The sequence below is a fragment of the Hyperolius riggenbachi genome, chromosome 10 (assembly GCF_040937935.1).
Source record: "Hyperolius riggenbachi isolate aHypRig1 chromosome 10, aHypRig1.pri, whole genome shotgun sequence".
Classification (NCBI taxonomy): domain Eukaryota; kingdom Metazoa; phylum Chordata; class Amphibia; order Anura; family Hyperoliidae; genus Hyperolius; species Hyperolius riggenbachi.
In genome coordinates, this window is record NC_090655.1 from 265,276,468 (window position 1) to 265,293,721 (window position 17,254).

Genomic DNA, 17,254 nt, shown 5'->3' on the forward strand with positions numbered 1-17,254 from the left:
TAAAAAGTACAAATCCAGCTCTGATCACATGTATAAATTCAATAGCAGCAAAAGAGAACACTGAATGGGCACAGGATGTAAGCTGATCGGCCCTTTAATTGTAGATGACACAGCAGTGATCCACCGAAAGGGGACAGTCACCCCACCTGACACCTGTTTCATGGCTTGCAGCCGCATCATCAGAGGCACACGACGGTCCAGGAGGAACAGCAGGGAGGCCAGGGCATCCCGGAACATTGTGTTACACCCAAACCTACCATAATAATATGCAGGTAAACAGTAGTGATGGCCCAAACAGTTCAGCGACGGACGGTTCCCGGGGAACTTCAGCTGTTCGCCATTCACATTTAATGCAAGTTTTTTTGTCAAAAGTTTGCGTTTACATTTAACATTAAAGTCAGTGGGGCCGATTTATGAAGCAGTTTACATGTTGCTTACATAGCAACACGCGCTCCTTTAAATGCTGCTTTGAAGTATCATGACCGCGAAACTTCACTAAAGCAGCCGCTACTATGTTATCGTAATTATGTTAATTACCATAGTTGTGGCCCTTCTAGTGAAGTATCACAGTCGCGGGCATTTAAAGCAGGATTGTCAACATAAAAATCAAATTTCAACAGCAACTGGTCTGAGTGTATTAAGTGATAAAGATGCTAATCCTGCATTCAAAACTTTTTTCTGGTGTTATGGTTTGGAGTTATCACATACCTTTGGAGCACTGGCCCTTTAATTGCCATTGCCAAACAGTTGCATGCTGGAGGGTCTTATCTATAATATATTCCTCCTCTTCCCTTTATTTCCCCCTTCTTCTAATGACATAAGACAGTGCACTCCCTAGTATAGATCTCATTGGGAGTGTCTGAAGACTCTGGAAGGAGGGCGGGTAACGAATACACAATTAGCAAGAGGTGAAAAAAAGAGTGAGGGAGGAAATGATGTCAGGAGGTCAAAGGTAACAAAGATGGAAACTGTCTAGAATAGGATTCTCTGCTTTTCCTTTATAAAATGCAAGGTCGTCACATTTAAAAACCTTGAGGTCATCCTCTGCACCGTGCGGGGACCCCGGGCCAGCGGCTGCGTACGGAATGCTCACCGTGGGACCGACAGCTGCGAGGGGCTGGAGAAAGCCCCAGGTAAGTAAATCAGATTTGTTATTAAGCTGACTGATGCTTCCTTTAAGTGACAGATAATGTATCAACCTCACGGTAGTGTAAATAATAGGATAACAGAGGCGCCAACAGGATAAAAAAAAAACACTAAAAGAACTTAAAAAAACCATCTTGGTAATAGAGGAGGCAGTGGTGGACTTACCTCCTCCAAGCAGAACATACGACTGTGGATTTTCAGTCAAAACAATTTTATTGGATACTCCAAATAAAGTGCAACGCGTTTCGTGGAATACAAACCCACTTCATCAGGCAATAACAGATAGGAGTCAATAGAATCTACCGGTATCATCAGCACTGAGCACCTCACACTTTATTTGGAGTATCCAATAAAATTGTTTTGACTGAAAATCTACAGTCGTCTGTTCTGCTTGGAGGAGGTAAGTCCACCACTACCTCCTCTATTACCAAGATGGGTATTTAAGTCCTTTTAGTGTTTTTTATCCTGTTGGCGCCTCTGTTATCCTATTATCTACATCAAGTCCACCCTTGGTGGAGGGTTGTACCCTCCTCCTTCTACTACAGAGAGCGACTTTTTAATCCTGAGTGGGGTCAGGACCATCTCCCCACCTGCTTTGACAGTGGTTGCCTACCTGGTAACCCTGGTTTGTCAGTATTAAATTAATATTATTACTCTTCCAATTATACATTACCAGTACATACTACACTATATTGGGATCTTGGTGTTCTCACTTTTTCTCACGGTACTGTAAATTTATGTATATCAAAAGAAAGAGCAATGAATTTCATGACGGGGTTTCCAGGTGGCATTCAGGAGAATATGCAAATCACCCTTTTAGTACCCTTACACACACCTGGGAGTTCTGGGTCATCTGTGACTATTTTGAATAAAGACTTTACCACTTATGGAACTTGTGGTACTTTTAACTTTTCAGCCAATCTCACTCATTTTCTCTTTTCTGCTTCTTTCTATCCAACCAATCCACTGTTCAACTGCTAGATACATTTTTGGCACCTTTCTGTATATTTTTGTGCATAGTTTTATAACAAATTAATGATTTAATCGTTTCAGTTTTTGCCCTTGTTACCTGTATATTTCTGATCCATGCTAGAAATCGGATCTCAGAAGTTTTGTTTATCTTTATGAATTGTTTGTTTTGCTAGTTAGGCTGCAAATAACCCTTTTCTTTCTTTTAGGAATAGCTAGTCTAAGGTCTCTCCAACTCATTTCAATCTGGAGAGTGGTGGCAGCAAAATACCCAATTTCCAATGCAAAATTGATCATTTTTACCAATTGTACATACAATCAAAATTTGGAAAAATCAGAGACAATTTTTTGTAATATTCCAAAAACTATAAAATTTGCATTGTCTAAAAAATTTGGTTTTACTTCATCCGTACCTTTTATTAAATATCTAGGCATCAATATTTCCAATCATAGAGATTCATTGTATAAATATAATTATTTACCTATTCTAAAAAAATTTAGGGCTTGTTTCCACTGTTGCGACGCGATTTCGCCGGCATTCCGACGCTTGTAAAAACGCATGCGGATGCGTTTCCACATGCGTTTTTACCCGCGATTTCGCATGGCAGGGTGCCATGCGAAATTAACCATGACACTGCCAGGGCAAAATAAAATTGAAAAAGGTGCGAAATCGCGGGTAAAAACGCATGTAACAAACGCATGCGTTTTTACTATTAAATACATTAGCGGCAATTCGCATGCATTCCACTCGCAGGCGAATTCGTTGGCTCTTTTGTGCGTTTTTTTTACCGCTGAAAAAAACGCACCTCAACAACGCTACAGTGGGAACAGGCCCATCCACTTGCATTACATGTGCGAATCTGCATGCGTTGGACGCATGTAGATTCGCGATAGTGGAAACGAGCCCTTAGAGAAGATTTTCAGAAATGGAATACTATGCAAATTTCTTGGATGGGGACTGGGGAGAGTAAATTCATTTAAAATGATGCAGCTTCCACAAATTCTATACCTTTTTCGCTCGATCCCTATATCTATCCAATCCAATGATATATTAAAACTGCAACGAGAATTAAGTAAATTTATTTGGTGTGGTAAAAAACCCAAAATTTCATCTAAACTTATGTTGTTATCAATAAAAGATGGAGGTTTATCAGTCCCAGATATCAAAAATATTATACAGCAGCCCAGATTGCACAATTAATATCTGTGGAAAAGGGTTACTTATCTCCTTTATGGGTACAATTAGAAGAATCTGTTATTGCCCCATTTTCATGGCCTGGAGTATTATGGAGTTACACACGAAATTTACCAAAATATTGTTTACCATCAACATTACATTCTTTGAGAATATGGAGAAAAAATAGATTTAAATATAATTTACAAACAAAAAATTCTGGCATGGTTGAGATATCAGGTTCCCCAGATCTTCCTAAGCGGTTACATTCAAAATTCTCAACATGGAATAGTAACAATAATTGTAACATTAGTAAACTTATTCATTTATGCCATAAACAAAAACTTCCGTCTTTATACCAAATTATTAGATCTAAAAAATTACCTACTTTATCTTTAAACTATCTAGATCCATTTTACAAGTTTTTTGCATCCAAATTTAAAGATAAATCTATAGATTTCCATACTCAATTTGAATTTATTTGTTTAAGTAATCCGTTTAGAAAGGGTATGATATCCATATTATATTCTGTTTTGAATAATAGTTCTAACATAAATAAACATAAGTATATGATAGACTGGGAAAATGACATACAAATTTATTTAGAAAGAGAGACATGGTGTGAGATAAATGAATCTATTCATAAAAACTCTATTTATTATTCTTTTGTTAAAACATCCCTTAAAGTACTACATAGGTCTCACCTCACTCCAGTTAGACTCCATGCTATGTTTCCAGAAAAATCTTCTAATTGTTTTAGAGGGTGTGGGGGTAGAGGTGATGTAATACATACGTGGTGGTACTGCCCTAAAATTTCAAAATTTTGGACAAGGGTGAATAGGCTAATTAATAAAATTTTGCATCTTCATTTAGCAAAAGATCCATTAGTTCTTCTTTTGGGGAAACAACCTGAAAATATTTCTATACAAGAATTTAAGTTACTACAAAATATTACTATGGCTGCTAAATTAATTGTAGCTAGGAAATGGAACACACCATATTTACCCTTGTCTGAGTTTCATAGTCTAATCTCCTCCACTATGGTTTCGGAAAAAATAAATGCAATTTTTAATGATTCTATCTCGTTGTTTGAAAAAATATGGATGCCTTGGTTATTATCTATATCTAATTCTACTAGTAATCAATATATAACAAGATTATAATTTTTTAGTTCCTGACATTGTTTATTTATTTCTTTATTTTATTTATCTTTTGTTGATATGGTGATATTTCTATTTACTATTATTTTGTCCAGATATTTTAATATTTCAGTTCAGGCACTATGTTAAGTGCCCATAATTTTTAATAAAAATGAGTACTTTGATATTATATATGGCTGATATTACATACGATATTCTATATTTCTATGTTTTCATAATATTACTATTGCATTTATATATGTAAAAACGTTATTGATTTTAATTAAATTGTTTATTACTTGCTTCAATAAAAAGTTGGAAATAGTACATACAATCAAGGTTCTATCATGTGTGGGCACATCATCCAATCCTAAACATTTACTTTGCTCACAATGCAATTACCTTCAGAAGCCCTCTAGTGGATGAGACTTGAATGGCAACTGTGGCAGAGTAAGACTGGTGGGTGGCGTCTCAGTACTGTCATACTGTATGTGTGAAAGGGGCCTCAAATGTGGAATGTATTATTATTATTATTATTATTTAGTATTTATATAGCGCCGACATATTACGCAGCGCTGTACAGTGTATATATATATATCTTGTCACTAACTGTCCCTCAAAGGAGCTCACAATCTGATCCCTACCATTGCCATATGTCTATATTATGTAGTGTAAGTACTGTAGTCTAGGGCCAATTTTTTAGGGGGAGCCAATTAACTTATCCGTATGTTTTTGGAATGTGGGAGGAAACCGGAGTGCCCGGAGGAAACCCACGCAGGCACGGAGAGAACGTACAAACTCTTTGCAGATAGTGCCCTGGCTGGGATTCGAACCAGGGACCCAGCGCTGCAAGGCGAGAGAGCTAACCACTACGCCACCGTATTACCACAGGAAGTAAAGACAAATGGAAAAATGAGAGCCCCAATAGTGTGGTATTGTTAATATGTTATGGGAATGATCTGAAAGGAAAAATACTCACAAGTGTAAGTTGCTGGTTTAGGCAACCACTGTTTTCGCAGTCGGGGAGTTTAGACCTGTCCCCGCTCAGGCTAAAAGGTCGCTCTCTAGAGATAGAAGAAGGTGTTCACACCCATCCAGTTGGTGGATACAATCGTGTTCAAGAAGAATACAAAGGCGCCCCTAGAATAAAACACTATAAATAAAATATATCAAATGGGGGGGGGGGGCTGGATGATACACCTCCCCAATAATGACAAATCGCACTCATTCACATAAAGGAAACAGCTTTATTCTTACTCCACAACAACAACTTGCAACCTCAGAGGTGCCAAACCCGCTCCCTGACATTTTGAGTTACTCTGAGTTTTATGTGCCTGAGGAAGCGTTAGACCCGTGAAACGCGTTGCAAGTTGTTGTTGTGGAGTAAGAATAAAGCTGTTTCCTTTATGTGATTCAGTGCGATTTGTCATTATTGGGGAGGTGTATCATCCAGCACCCCCCCCCCCATTTGATATATTTTATTTATAGTGTTTTATTCTTGGGGCGCCTTTGTATTCTTCTTGAATACCACAGGAAGTAGTCATGACAAATTTTATATCTGCTTTTAAGGGGGGCTTAGATGCTTTCCTTGTGATTAAGGACAGCCATGGCTATATATAATGATTGTAAGGGTTTTTCGCCTTCCTCTGGATCAACAGAGATATATGAGGGAGCAGGCTGGTGTTGTACTTAATTTACTAGTTGGACTCAATGGGAGTGTGTCTTTTTTAACCCAAATAGCCAGTAACCAGTGGTAGAACCTGAGTATCTAATCACTAACACCGTTAACAGTTATACATCATCTTTTTGATGTAAAAGCTGGGTCATTCAGCTCTCAAATAATTATCTTTTCAGCACTCTCGATATCAGGAGTGTTTGTTCAGCCAGGTAAAAGTGTTTGGCTTTAAAAGACAACTGAAGAGAGAGGTATATGGAGGCTGCCATGATTATTTCCTTTTAAGCAATACCAGTTGCCTGGAAGACCTGCTGACCCTCTACCTCTAATACTTTTAGCCATGGACCCTGAACAAGCATGCAGCAGATCAGGCGTTTCTGACATTATTATCTGATCTGACAGATTAGCTGCATGCTTGTTTCTGGTGTGATTCAGACACTTCTGCAGCCAAACAGACCAGCAGGGCTACCAGGCAACTGGTATTGTTTAAAAGGAAATAAACATGGCAGCCTCCATAGTCTTCTCACTTCAGTTGTCCTTTAATTTAACTCTTCAGGAGAGCAGTGGCTGCATGTGACCACAGATCCTGCCTTATTTGCCTAGATAAAGCACCTGGTTTATTAACCATTGCAATGAAACAAAGTGAAAACAGGCAAGTTGTATATAGATTTGATATTATATTTAATAATGTTTATCTCATCATGTCACCTCAGGTCAGGGACTTTAACACTTGACAAAACCAATGCACTGAGCAACCTGAAATACTCCTCGGGATTCTGTGTAGATATGCTGCCATGTGCATCTAGCAAAAAATAAAATAATTTCCCACACTCAGTGCAGTAATAGAGCTTCTCACCAGTGATGAAAGAGGGATAAGCGGAACTGAACAAGCCTGTTATTGGCCGCTGCACTCCTCTCTCCATCCTCCTTACTTCTGGCTATGCTGGGGAGATGGAGAGCAGCATGCTGTGGCCAGTGCAGGTTCACTGAGGGTCAAGCTATGTTTCACTGAACCTTCTTTATCACAAATATGATCTCTCTCATGTATGACAAGCTCTGATTTATGTATAAAACATTTCCCACACTAAACACAGGAATATGGCTTCTCACCAGGGTGATTTCTCTCATGTTTGACAACAGTTGATTTCCGTGCAAAACATTTTCCACACTCAGCACACGAATAAGGCTTCTCACCAGTGTGAGTTCTTGCATGCTCAACAAGATATACTTTGCGCCGAAAACATCTCCCACACTCAGCACATGAATAGGGCTTCTCTCCAGTGTGAGATCTCTCATGTGTTACAAGCTTAGATTTACTTATATAACATTTCCCACACACAGCACAAGAATATGGTTTCTCACCAGTGTGAGTTCTCTGATGTTCGACGAGGTATCCTTTACCTCCAAAACATTTTCCACACTCAGGACATAAATATGGTTTCTCACCAGTGTGAGTTCTCTCATGTGTAATAAGGCTTCCTTTAACTCCAAAACATTTCCCACACTCTCTACATGAATATGGCTTCTCACCAGTGTGGGTTCTCTCATGTGTAATAAGGCTTCCTTTAACTCCAAAACATTTCCCACACTCTCTACATGAATACGGCTTTTCACCAGTGTGAGATCTCTCATGCTTGACAAGGCCTCCTTTATCTCCAAAATATTTCCCACACTCAGCACATGAATAGGGCTTCTCACCAGTGTGACTTCTCTCATGCGTGTTTAGGACTCCTTTATCTCCAAAACATTTCCCACACTCAGTACATGAAAAGGGCTTCTCACCAGTGTGAGATCTCTCATGACTGACAAGGCTTGATTTCAGTAAATAACATTTCCCACACTCAGCACACGAATAGGACTTCTCACCAGAGTGAGATTTCTCATGTCTGACAAGAGCAGATTTCCAAGCAAAACATTTCCCACACTCAGCACAGGAATAGGGCTTCTCACCAGTGTGATATCTCTCATGACTGACAAGATATGATTTCTGATGAAAACATTTCCCACACTCAGCACATGAATACGGCTTCTCACCAGTGTGATATCTCTCATGTACGACAAGATGTGATTTACGAACAAAACATTTTCCACACGTGGAACAGGAATAAGACCCTCCAGCAGGGGGAGAGCTGTGCTGGGTATGAGGCCCCTCAGGGTTAGACAGGTGAGGGGAGTCTGGGGGAATATTTGGGGTCACCAGGATATCTGCAGGAGACTCTTGTCCAGTGACATCATCATCCGTTGTACAGTCTGTGGATACAGAGAGACGAGTCTCTGAGAGGTTCCTGATGCCGGGACTCCGCCCTGCAAATAGAGAAACATCATCACTTCCTGTTAGAGAATTCTGAGAGGAGGAACAATTATCATTAGCGATGGTCAGAGAGCTGCTGATAATTCCAAGTTGATGCAAAGCTTATGTACAGTACTGTGCAATCGTTTTAGGCAGGTGTGAAAAAACACTGTAAACAAAACAGAAGAACATAGGAACTCGGGTCCTGAAAAATGGCAGTAGTTGTTCTGGACTGATAAGTCAACATTTGAAATACTTAGCTGTAGCAGAATGCATCAAAGGCCTGAAGGGCAGTACAGTAATGAGTGTCTCTAGGCAACAGTGAAGCATGTTAATGTTATGGTGCTACATTTCTGCAAATGAGGTTGGAGATTTAGTCAGGATTTATGGTGTTCTCAATGCCGAGAAATGCAGGCAGATATTTATCCATCATGCAATACCATCAGGGAGGCGTATGATTGGCCTCAACTTTATTCAGCAGCAGGACAACAACCCTAAACATACAGCCAAGTAAAGAAGCAGTCCTGGAAGTGATGGTATGGCCCCCGCAGAGCCCTGATCTCCGCATGGAGTGTGTCTGGGATTACATGAAGAGACAGAAGGGTGTGAGGAAGCCGACATCCACAGAAGATCTGAGGTTCATTTTCCAAGATGTTTGGGAAAACTTACCAGCCGAGTTCCTTCAAAAACTTTGTGCAAGTGTACCAAGAAGAATTGATGCTGTTTTGAACTAAAATGATTTGATTTAGATTTCTCTTTTGTGCATTCTCTGCATTTTGTTGATTAAAGAAAATAAATGATTAAAAACTTAAAATTTTGAAAACATTCCAATTGCTTAAATCACCTTTCTTTCCCATTCTGACATTCAGTTTGGAGTTCAGGAGATTGTCTTGACCAGGACCACACCCCGAAATGCACTGCAGCAAATGCCATGTGATTGGTTGATTAGATAATTGCATTAATGAGAAAGTGAACAGGTGTTCCTAATAATCCTTTAGGTGAGTGTATAATATATATATATATATATATATATATATATATATATATATATATATATATATATATACATACATACATACATACATACATACATACATACATACATACATACACACACACACACACACAGTGGCTTGCAAAAGTATTCGGCCCCCTTGAAGTTTTCCACATTTTGTCACATTGCTGCCACAAACATGCATCAATTTTATTGGAATTTCACATGAAAGACCAATACAAAGTGGTGTACACGAGAGAAGTGGAACGAAAATCATACATGATTCCAAACATTTTTTACAAATCAATAACTGCAAAGTGGTCTGTGCGTAATTATTCAGCCCCCTTTGGTCTAAGTGCAGTCAGTTGCCCATAGACATTGCCTGATGAGTGCTAATGGCTAAATTGAGTGCACCTGTGTGTAATCTAATGTCAGTACAAATACGTCTGCTCTGTGACGACCTCAGAGGTTGCCTAAGAGAATATTGGGAGCAACGACACCATAAAGTCCAAAGAACACACCAGACAGGTCAGGGATGACATTATTGAGATATTTTAAGCAGGCTTAGGCTACAAAAGGATTTCCAAAGCCTTGAACATCCCACGGAGCACTGTTTAAATGATCATTCAGAAATGGAAGGAGTATGGCACAACTGTAAACCTACCAAGACAAGGCCGTCGACTTAAACTCACAGGCCAAACACGGACAGCGCTGATCAGAAATGAAGTCGAGAGGCCCATGGTGACTCTGGACGAACTGCAGAGATATACAGCTCAGGTGGGGGAATCTGTCCATAGGACAATTATTAGTCATGCACTGCACAAAATTGGCCTTTATGGAAAAGTGGCAAGAAGAAAGCCATTGTTAACAGAAAAGCATAAGAAGTCCCATTTGCAGTTTGCCACAAGCCATGTGGGGGACACAGCAAACATGTGGAAGAAGGTGCTCTGGTCAGATGAGACCAAAACTGAACTTTTTGGCCAAAATGCAAAACGTTATGTGTGGCGGAAAACTAACACTGCACAGCACTCTGAACACACCATCCCCAGTGTCAAATATGGTGGTGGCAGCATCATGCTCTGGGGGTGCTTCTCTTCAGCAGGGACAGGGAAGCTGGTCAGAGTTGATGGGAAGATGGATGGAGCCAAATACAGGGCAATCTTGGAAGAAAACTTCTTGGAGTCTGCAAAAGACTTGAGACTGGGGCGGAGGTTCACCTTCCAGCAGGACAACAACCCTAAACATAAAGCCAGGGCAACAATGGAATGGTTTAAAACAAAACATATCCATGTGTTAGAATGGCCCAGTCAAAGTCCAGATCTAAATCCAAACGAAAATCTGTGGCAAGATCTGAAAACTGCTATTCACAAACGCTGTCCATCTAATCTGGCTGAGCTGGAGCTGTTTCGCAAAGAAGAATGGGCAAGGATTTCGGTCTCTAGATGTGCAAAGCTGGTGGAGACATACTCTAAAAGACTGGCAGCTGTAATTGCAGCAAAAGGTGGTTCTACAAAGTATTGACTCAGGGGGGCTGAATAATTACGCACACCCCACTTTGCAGCTATTTATTTGTAAACAAATGTTTGGAATAATGTATGATTTTCGATCCACTTTCTTTCTCACATGTACACCACTTTGTATTGGTCTTTCACGTGGAATTCCAATGAAATTGATGCATGTTTGTGGCAGTAATGTGACAAAATGTGGAAAATTTCAAGGGGGCTGAATACTTTTGCAACCCACTGTATCTTTTTTTCAAGACTAGACTTTCATTGGGGGGTATTTAATCACAAATTACATTTTGTTATTATATATATATATATATATATCCCCACTGTGACTAATCTGACTACAGTAATGCACAGTAACTATTATCAGCTTATCACAGGCCAGTAACACTAAGTCACCCCTACTGTGACCAATCTGTGTACAGTAATGTACAGTGTCCATTATCAGCTTATTACAGGCTGGTAACACTAAGTCACCCCTACTGTGACCAATCTGTGTACAGTAATGTACAGTGACCATTATCAGCTTATTACAGGCTGGTAACACTAAGTCACCCCTACTGTGCTACTCTGACCAATAGGAGTACAGTAATGTACAGTGACATTTATCAGCTTATTACAGGCCGGTAACACTAAGTCACCCCTACTGTGACCAATCTGTGTACAGTAATGTACAGTGTCTATTATCAGCTTATTACAGGCTAGTAACACCAAGTCACCCTACTGTGACCAATCTGTGTACAGTAATGTACAGAGACAATTATCAGCTCCAGTCGGTACTGAACTCAGCTGCTCGTCTTATTCATCTTTCTTCTCGATCTTCCTCTGCTGACCCTCTCTGTCAAGCTCTTCACTGGATGCAAATTAACCAGAGGATTCAGTTCAAACTCCTAACCCTAACCTACAAAGCTCTCCACAATCTCTCTCCCCGGTACATATCCTCACTAATTTCCAGATACAAACCCAATCGCAATCTCAGATCAGCACATGATCTTCTGTTGTCCTCCTCTAGAATCACCTCCTCACATTCACGCTTACAAGATTTTGCACGCGCTTCACCCCTCCTCTGGAATGCCCTCCCACAACACATCCGTCACTCGCCAACCTGTTGTTGCCTTTAAACGCTCTCTAAAAGCACACTTGTTCCGACAAGCATATGCGCTACCTTAGGCCACTTCCCTTTGTACTAAGACCAAATTGCACTCTACTAGGTATCCTAAAACACACAGCCTCTATATATTTGCTGCATACTACCCCTCCTCTTGTTTCCCCCCATTCCCTTTAGATTGTAAGCCCGCAAGGGCAGGGTTCTCTCCCCCTTTTGTGTCTTGGTAACCATTATACATTTTATTCATCATGTTAATTTTATCACTGTCATTACCAATTCTATAATTTGCTTTTGTATCATTCTTTGTATTTTGTCACTAATTATGTATCTTGTATTTTGGTGTATAGCATTGTCTCTATTATTATGTACCCCATGTTTTGTTTCCTACTTTGTACAGCGCCACAGAATATGTTGGCGCTTTATAAATCAATAATAATAATAATAATTATCTGTTTATTACAGGCCGGTAACACTAACTCACCCCTACTGTGACCAATCTGTGTACAGTAATGTACAGTGACTATTATCAGCATATTACAGGCCTGTAACACTAAGTCACCTCTACTGTGACCAATCTGTGTACAGTAATGTACAGTGACCATTATCAGCTTATTACAGGCCGGTAACACTAAGTCACCCCTGCTGTGACCAATCTGTGTACAGTAATGTACAGTGACCATTATCAGCTTATTACAGGCCAGTAACACTAAGTCACCCGTACTGTGACCAATCTGTGTACAGTAATATACAGTGACCATTCTCAGCTTATTACAGGCGGGTAACACTAAGTCACCCCTACTGTGACAAATCTGTGTACAGTAATGTACAGTGACCATTATCAGCTTATTACTGTCAGGAACACTAAGTCACCCCTGCTGTGACCAATCTGTGTACAGTAATGTACAGTGACCATTATCAGCTTATTACAGGCCGGTAACACTAAGTCACCTCTACTGTGACCAATCTGTGTACAGTAATGTACAGTGACCATTATCAGCTTATTACAGGCTGGTAACCCTAAGTCACCCCTACTGTGACCAATCTGTGTAGAGTAATGTACAGTGACCATTATCAGCTTATTACAGGCCGGTAACACTAAGTCACCCCTACTGTGACAAATCTGTGTACAGTAATGTACAGTGACCATTATCAGCTTATTACTGTCAGGAACACTAAGTCACCCCTGCTGTGACCAATCTGTGTACAGTAATGTACAGTGACCATTATCAGCTTATTACAGGCCGGTAACACTAAGTCACCTCTACTGTGACCAATCTGTGTACAGTAATGTACAGTGACCATTATCAGCTTATTACAGGCTGGTAACCCTAAGTCACCCCTACTGTGACCAATCTGTGTAGAGTAATGTACAGTGACCATTATCAGCTTATTACAGGCCGGTAACACTAAGTCACCCCTACTGTGACCAATCTGTGTAGAGTAATGTACAGTGACCATTATCAGCTTATTACAGGCCAGTAACACTAAGTCACCTGTACTGTGACCAATCTGTGTACAATAATGTACAGTGACCAATATCAGCTTATTACAGGCCGGTAACACTAAGTCACCCCTACTGTGACCAATCTGTGTACAGTAATGTACAGTGACCATTATCAGCTTATTACAGGCCAGTAACACTAAGTCACCTGTACTGTGACCAATCTGTGTACAATAATGTACAGTGACCAATATCAGCTTATTACAGGCCGGTAACACTAAGTCACCCCTACTGTGACCAATCTGTGTACAGTAATGTACAGTGACCATTATCAGCTTATTACTGTCAGGAACACTAAGTCCCCCCTACTGTGACCAATCTGTGTGCAGTAATGTACAGTGACTATTATCAGCATATTACAGGCCAGTAACACTAAGTCACCCCTACTGTGACCAATCTGTGTACAGTAATGTACAGTGACCATTATCAGCTTATTACAGGCCGGTAACACTAAGTCACCCCTACTGTGACCAATCAGTGTACAGTAATGTACAGTGACCATTATCTGTTTATTACAGGCCGGTAACACTAAGTCATCCCTGCTGTGACCAATCTGTGTACAGTAATGTACAGTGACCATTATCAGCTTATTACAGGCCAGTAACACTAAGTCACCCGTACTGTGACCAATCTGTGTACAGTAATGTACAGTGACCAATATCAGCTTATTACAGGCCGGTAACACTAAGTCACCCCTACTGTGACCAATCTGTGTACAGTAATGTACAGTGACCATTATCAGCTTATTACTGTCAGGAACACTAAGTCACCCCTGCTGTGACCAATCTGTGTACAGTAATGTACAGTGACCATTATCAGCTTATTACAGGCCGGTAACACTAAGTCACCCCTACTGTGACCAATCTGTGTGCAGTAATGTACAGTGATCATTATCAGCTTATTACAGGTCGGTAACGGTAACACTAAGTCACCCCTACTGTGACCAATCAGTGTACAGTAATGTACAGTGACCATTATCTGTTTATTACAGGCCGGTAACACTAAGTCACCCCTACTGTGACCAATCTGTGTACAGTAATGTACAGTGACCATTATCAGCTTATTATAGGCCAGTAACACTAAGGCACCCCTACTGTGACCAATCTGTGTACAGTAATGTACAGTGACCATTATCAGCTTATTACAGGCCGGTAACACTAAAGTCACCTCTACTGTGACCAATCTGTGTACAGTAATGTACAGTGACCATTATCAGTTTATTACAGGCTGGTAACACTAAGTCACCCCTACTGTGACCAATCAGTGTACAGTAATGTACAGTGACCATTATCTGTTTATTACAGGCCAGTAACACTAAGTCACCCCTACTGTGACCAATCTGTGTATGACAAAACAGCAAACATATGAATATAAATGTAATTACTGTCAGTGTTTTTCCTTACTTTTTATATCTTCCTCTTTAATTGTCACCACCATTATATCCTCCTCATTAGATTGCTGGTCACTGAAATTATAAGTGTCATCTTCTTTCTCTTCTTTAATCTTTACCATAACATCCCACTGCTCCATACACTGCTGATCACTCCTCACATACATCTCTTCTTCTTCCTCTTTAATTGTCTCCATCATATCTCCTTCCTCCATAGACTGCTGATCACCCCTCACATAAGTCTCCTCTTCTTCCTCTTTTATTTCAACTTTTACACCTATCAGTTCTTCACCCTAAGAGCATAAAATGATAAGCTTAGGCTACACAGAACAATATAAGTCTGGTGTCTCTGGAGATCCCCAGTCCCACCTACCTGATAATGTTGGGAGATGGTGGGTTGTTCCTGTGGACAATCCTGGGAATAAAGAGGATCTGTACAATTCTCTGGTGGGTTTCTGTTACTGGATACATCTGTAGGAAACACACACACACTGACTGAGTACATTGTCTATATGTGTTTATCAGATGATGGGGGATATAGAGGGACAATACTGGGAATAAAGAGGACCTGTACATCTCTCTGGCGGGTTTCTGTTACTGGATACATCTATAGGAAGCACACACACTGACTGAATACATTATCTCTATGTGTTTATCAGAGGGGGGATATAGGGGGACCGTCCATACTGCTCTCTCCTTTACAAGAAATGAAAGTCTCCTCTTACCTGGTGATGTGATGGGAGTCTGATTCTTTAACATGGTGTCCTTGTAGAGGTCCTTGTGTCCTTCTATATGCTGCCCTTGGTTCATGGGGAGATAGAGACATGTTATGGAGAATTAAGGTGTCACTGGAGGTATGGAAAATCACAAATATCTTTATGTATCTTATTACCTCCTATTCTGCCAGTTCCAGCAATGGTTTCGATCCTCTTCCTCCCAATTAATCTCTAACCCCCAACTTCCTGTCTGTGCCAAACAGTACTTCCTGGTATAACTGGTCGCCATCTTGTGAAGAATAGGAGAATTGCAGCCATATTTATTTTTTCATCTGCAGGTTTCACCTGGCTATATATGTTAAAGTGGACCCAAATTAAAAATACAAGATTTCAGAAATAAAATATATTTTCTAAATTATAATAATAAATAGCAGCCTTTTTCTGCTGCATGGTGACAAATATAAAATATTTTACATTTATTGGAGGAACCCCTCTCTTCCTTTCATATTGCCCGGACAGAATCCGGCAAACTGGTGGAGTAGGTGGTGTCTGGCAAAGGAGGAATTGCTAATGGCTGCCCCCAGTATAACCCTAGCTATGAAGAGAGAAGGGTGAAAAGCATGCACTGAAATGCTCATAGGCTTGAAGGAGTGTTTATTTATCTTTGTATGTGTCACAGTGGTGCAACTAAATATTTTGAATTAAAAAATTGTTTGGTTTGGGTCCGCTGTAACTAACTGGTCAGCAGAAAAATAACAGCTGCTTTTAATTAATCAGGTTACATGTCTTCCAACAATCCTGGGTTCCCCATGACTGTCCCTAGATGGGAGGCGTGGCTCCACAGCCCCCTCCCCCCACAATGCCCCGCATTCCTGCAGAGCGAGCAGCAACAGAGCAATACTTACCAGCCGCTTGCCGAGCTGAGGGACTCACAATCTAGTCTCTACTATAATCATGTCCATGTATGTACTATTTAGTGTATGTATTGTAGTCTAGGGGATGCCAAGATGATGCCAATGAGGTTGCCAATGAGGTAGCCTGGGCTCTGGCCTTTTCTTTCTTTTTTTTTATCCTATGTTTCCTTTTTTCATATTTTTCATTTCTCCGCATGATTGCCTTCATATTCCCCCTGACCTGCAGCTCCAGACCTTGTCCAATCCGGCTCCATGTGTTCCACTTTACTGCCAAGACCCACCAGGACCAATGCAGGCAGGCCTCTCCATTGCCACGGCCAGGGGAGGTCTAACCACTGCTGCTGCCTCAGAGGCCACTTCACAGATGGGATCCGTAGGAATTCCGCTGACCCAAGCATCCTCCATCTATGTTTCCGGATCCCCATCACAGAGGCTACATCACTGGCATCGCCAGGGAGACCAGATGCCACCATGACATGGAACGCAGGCCACTCCATCACTGCGGCCAGGGAAGCTCCAACCACTGCCGCTGCTCCAGCTGCCATGGGGGCCACTTCACTGCTGGGACCTGCAGATACTCTGCTGTCAGGATGCCGCCGGTGTAACTAATCGATTGACACTGGCGGGTTAGACCAAGTAGTAAAACCGACAAAGTTGGATAACTCGGCACTTCACCAGATGCCCTGCATGTGGGCTATGAAAGCGCCACCACTTAAACACTGCATAGAGG

At 40.8% G+C, this 17,254-nt stretch overlaps 2 protein-coding genes across 2 annotated transcripts in view; one reads left to right on the forward strand and one right to left on the reverse strand.

The window, feature by feature from the left end:
* LOC137535849 (uncharacterized) overlaps positions 1-15,779 on the reverse strand; it is a 349,356-nt gene extending 333,577 nt beyond the window's left edge. The window contains 4 exon segments of the mRNA XM_068257733.1: positions 7,318-8,407; positions 14,908-15,187; positions 15,268-15,365; positions 15,620-15,779. Of these exon segments, the coding sequence (XP_068113834.1) occupies positions 7,318-8,407; positions 14,908-15,187; positions 15,268-15,365; positions 15,620-15,704 (1,553 nt within the window). The 5' untranslated portion in view covers positions 15,705-15,779.
* The window catches only part of LOC137535386 (zinc finger protein 585A-like), a 764,031-nt gene that overhangs the window by 461,282 nt on the left and 285,495 nt on the right, over positions 1-17,254 (forward strand). The gene's annotated exons all lie outside the window — the stretch shown is intronic.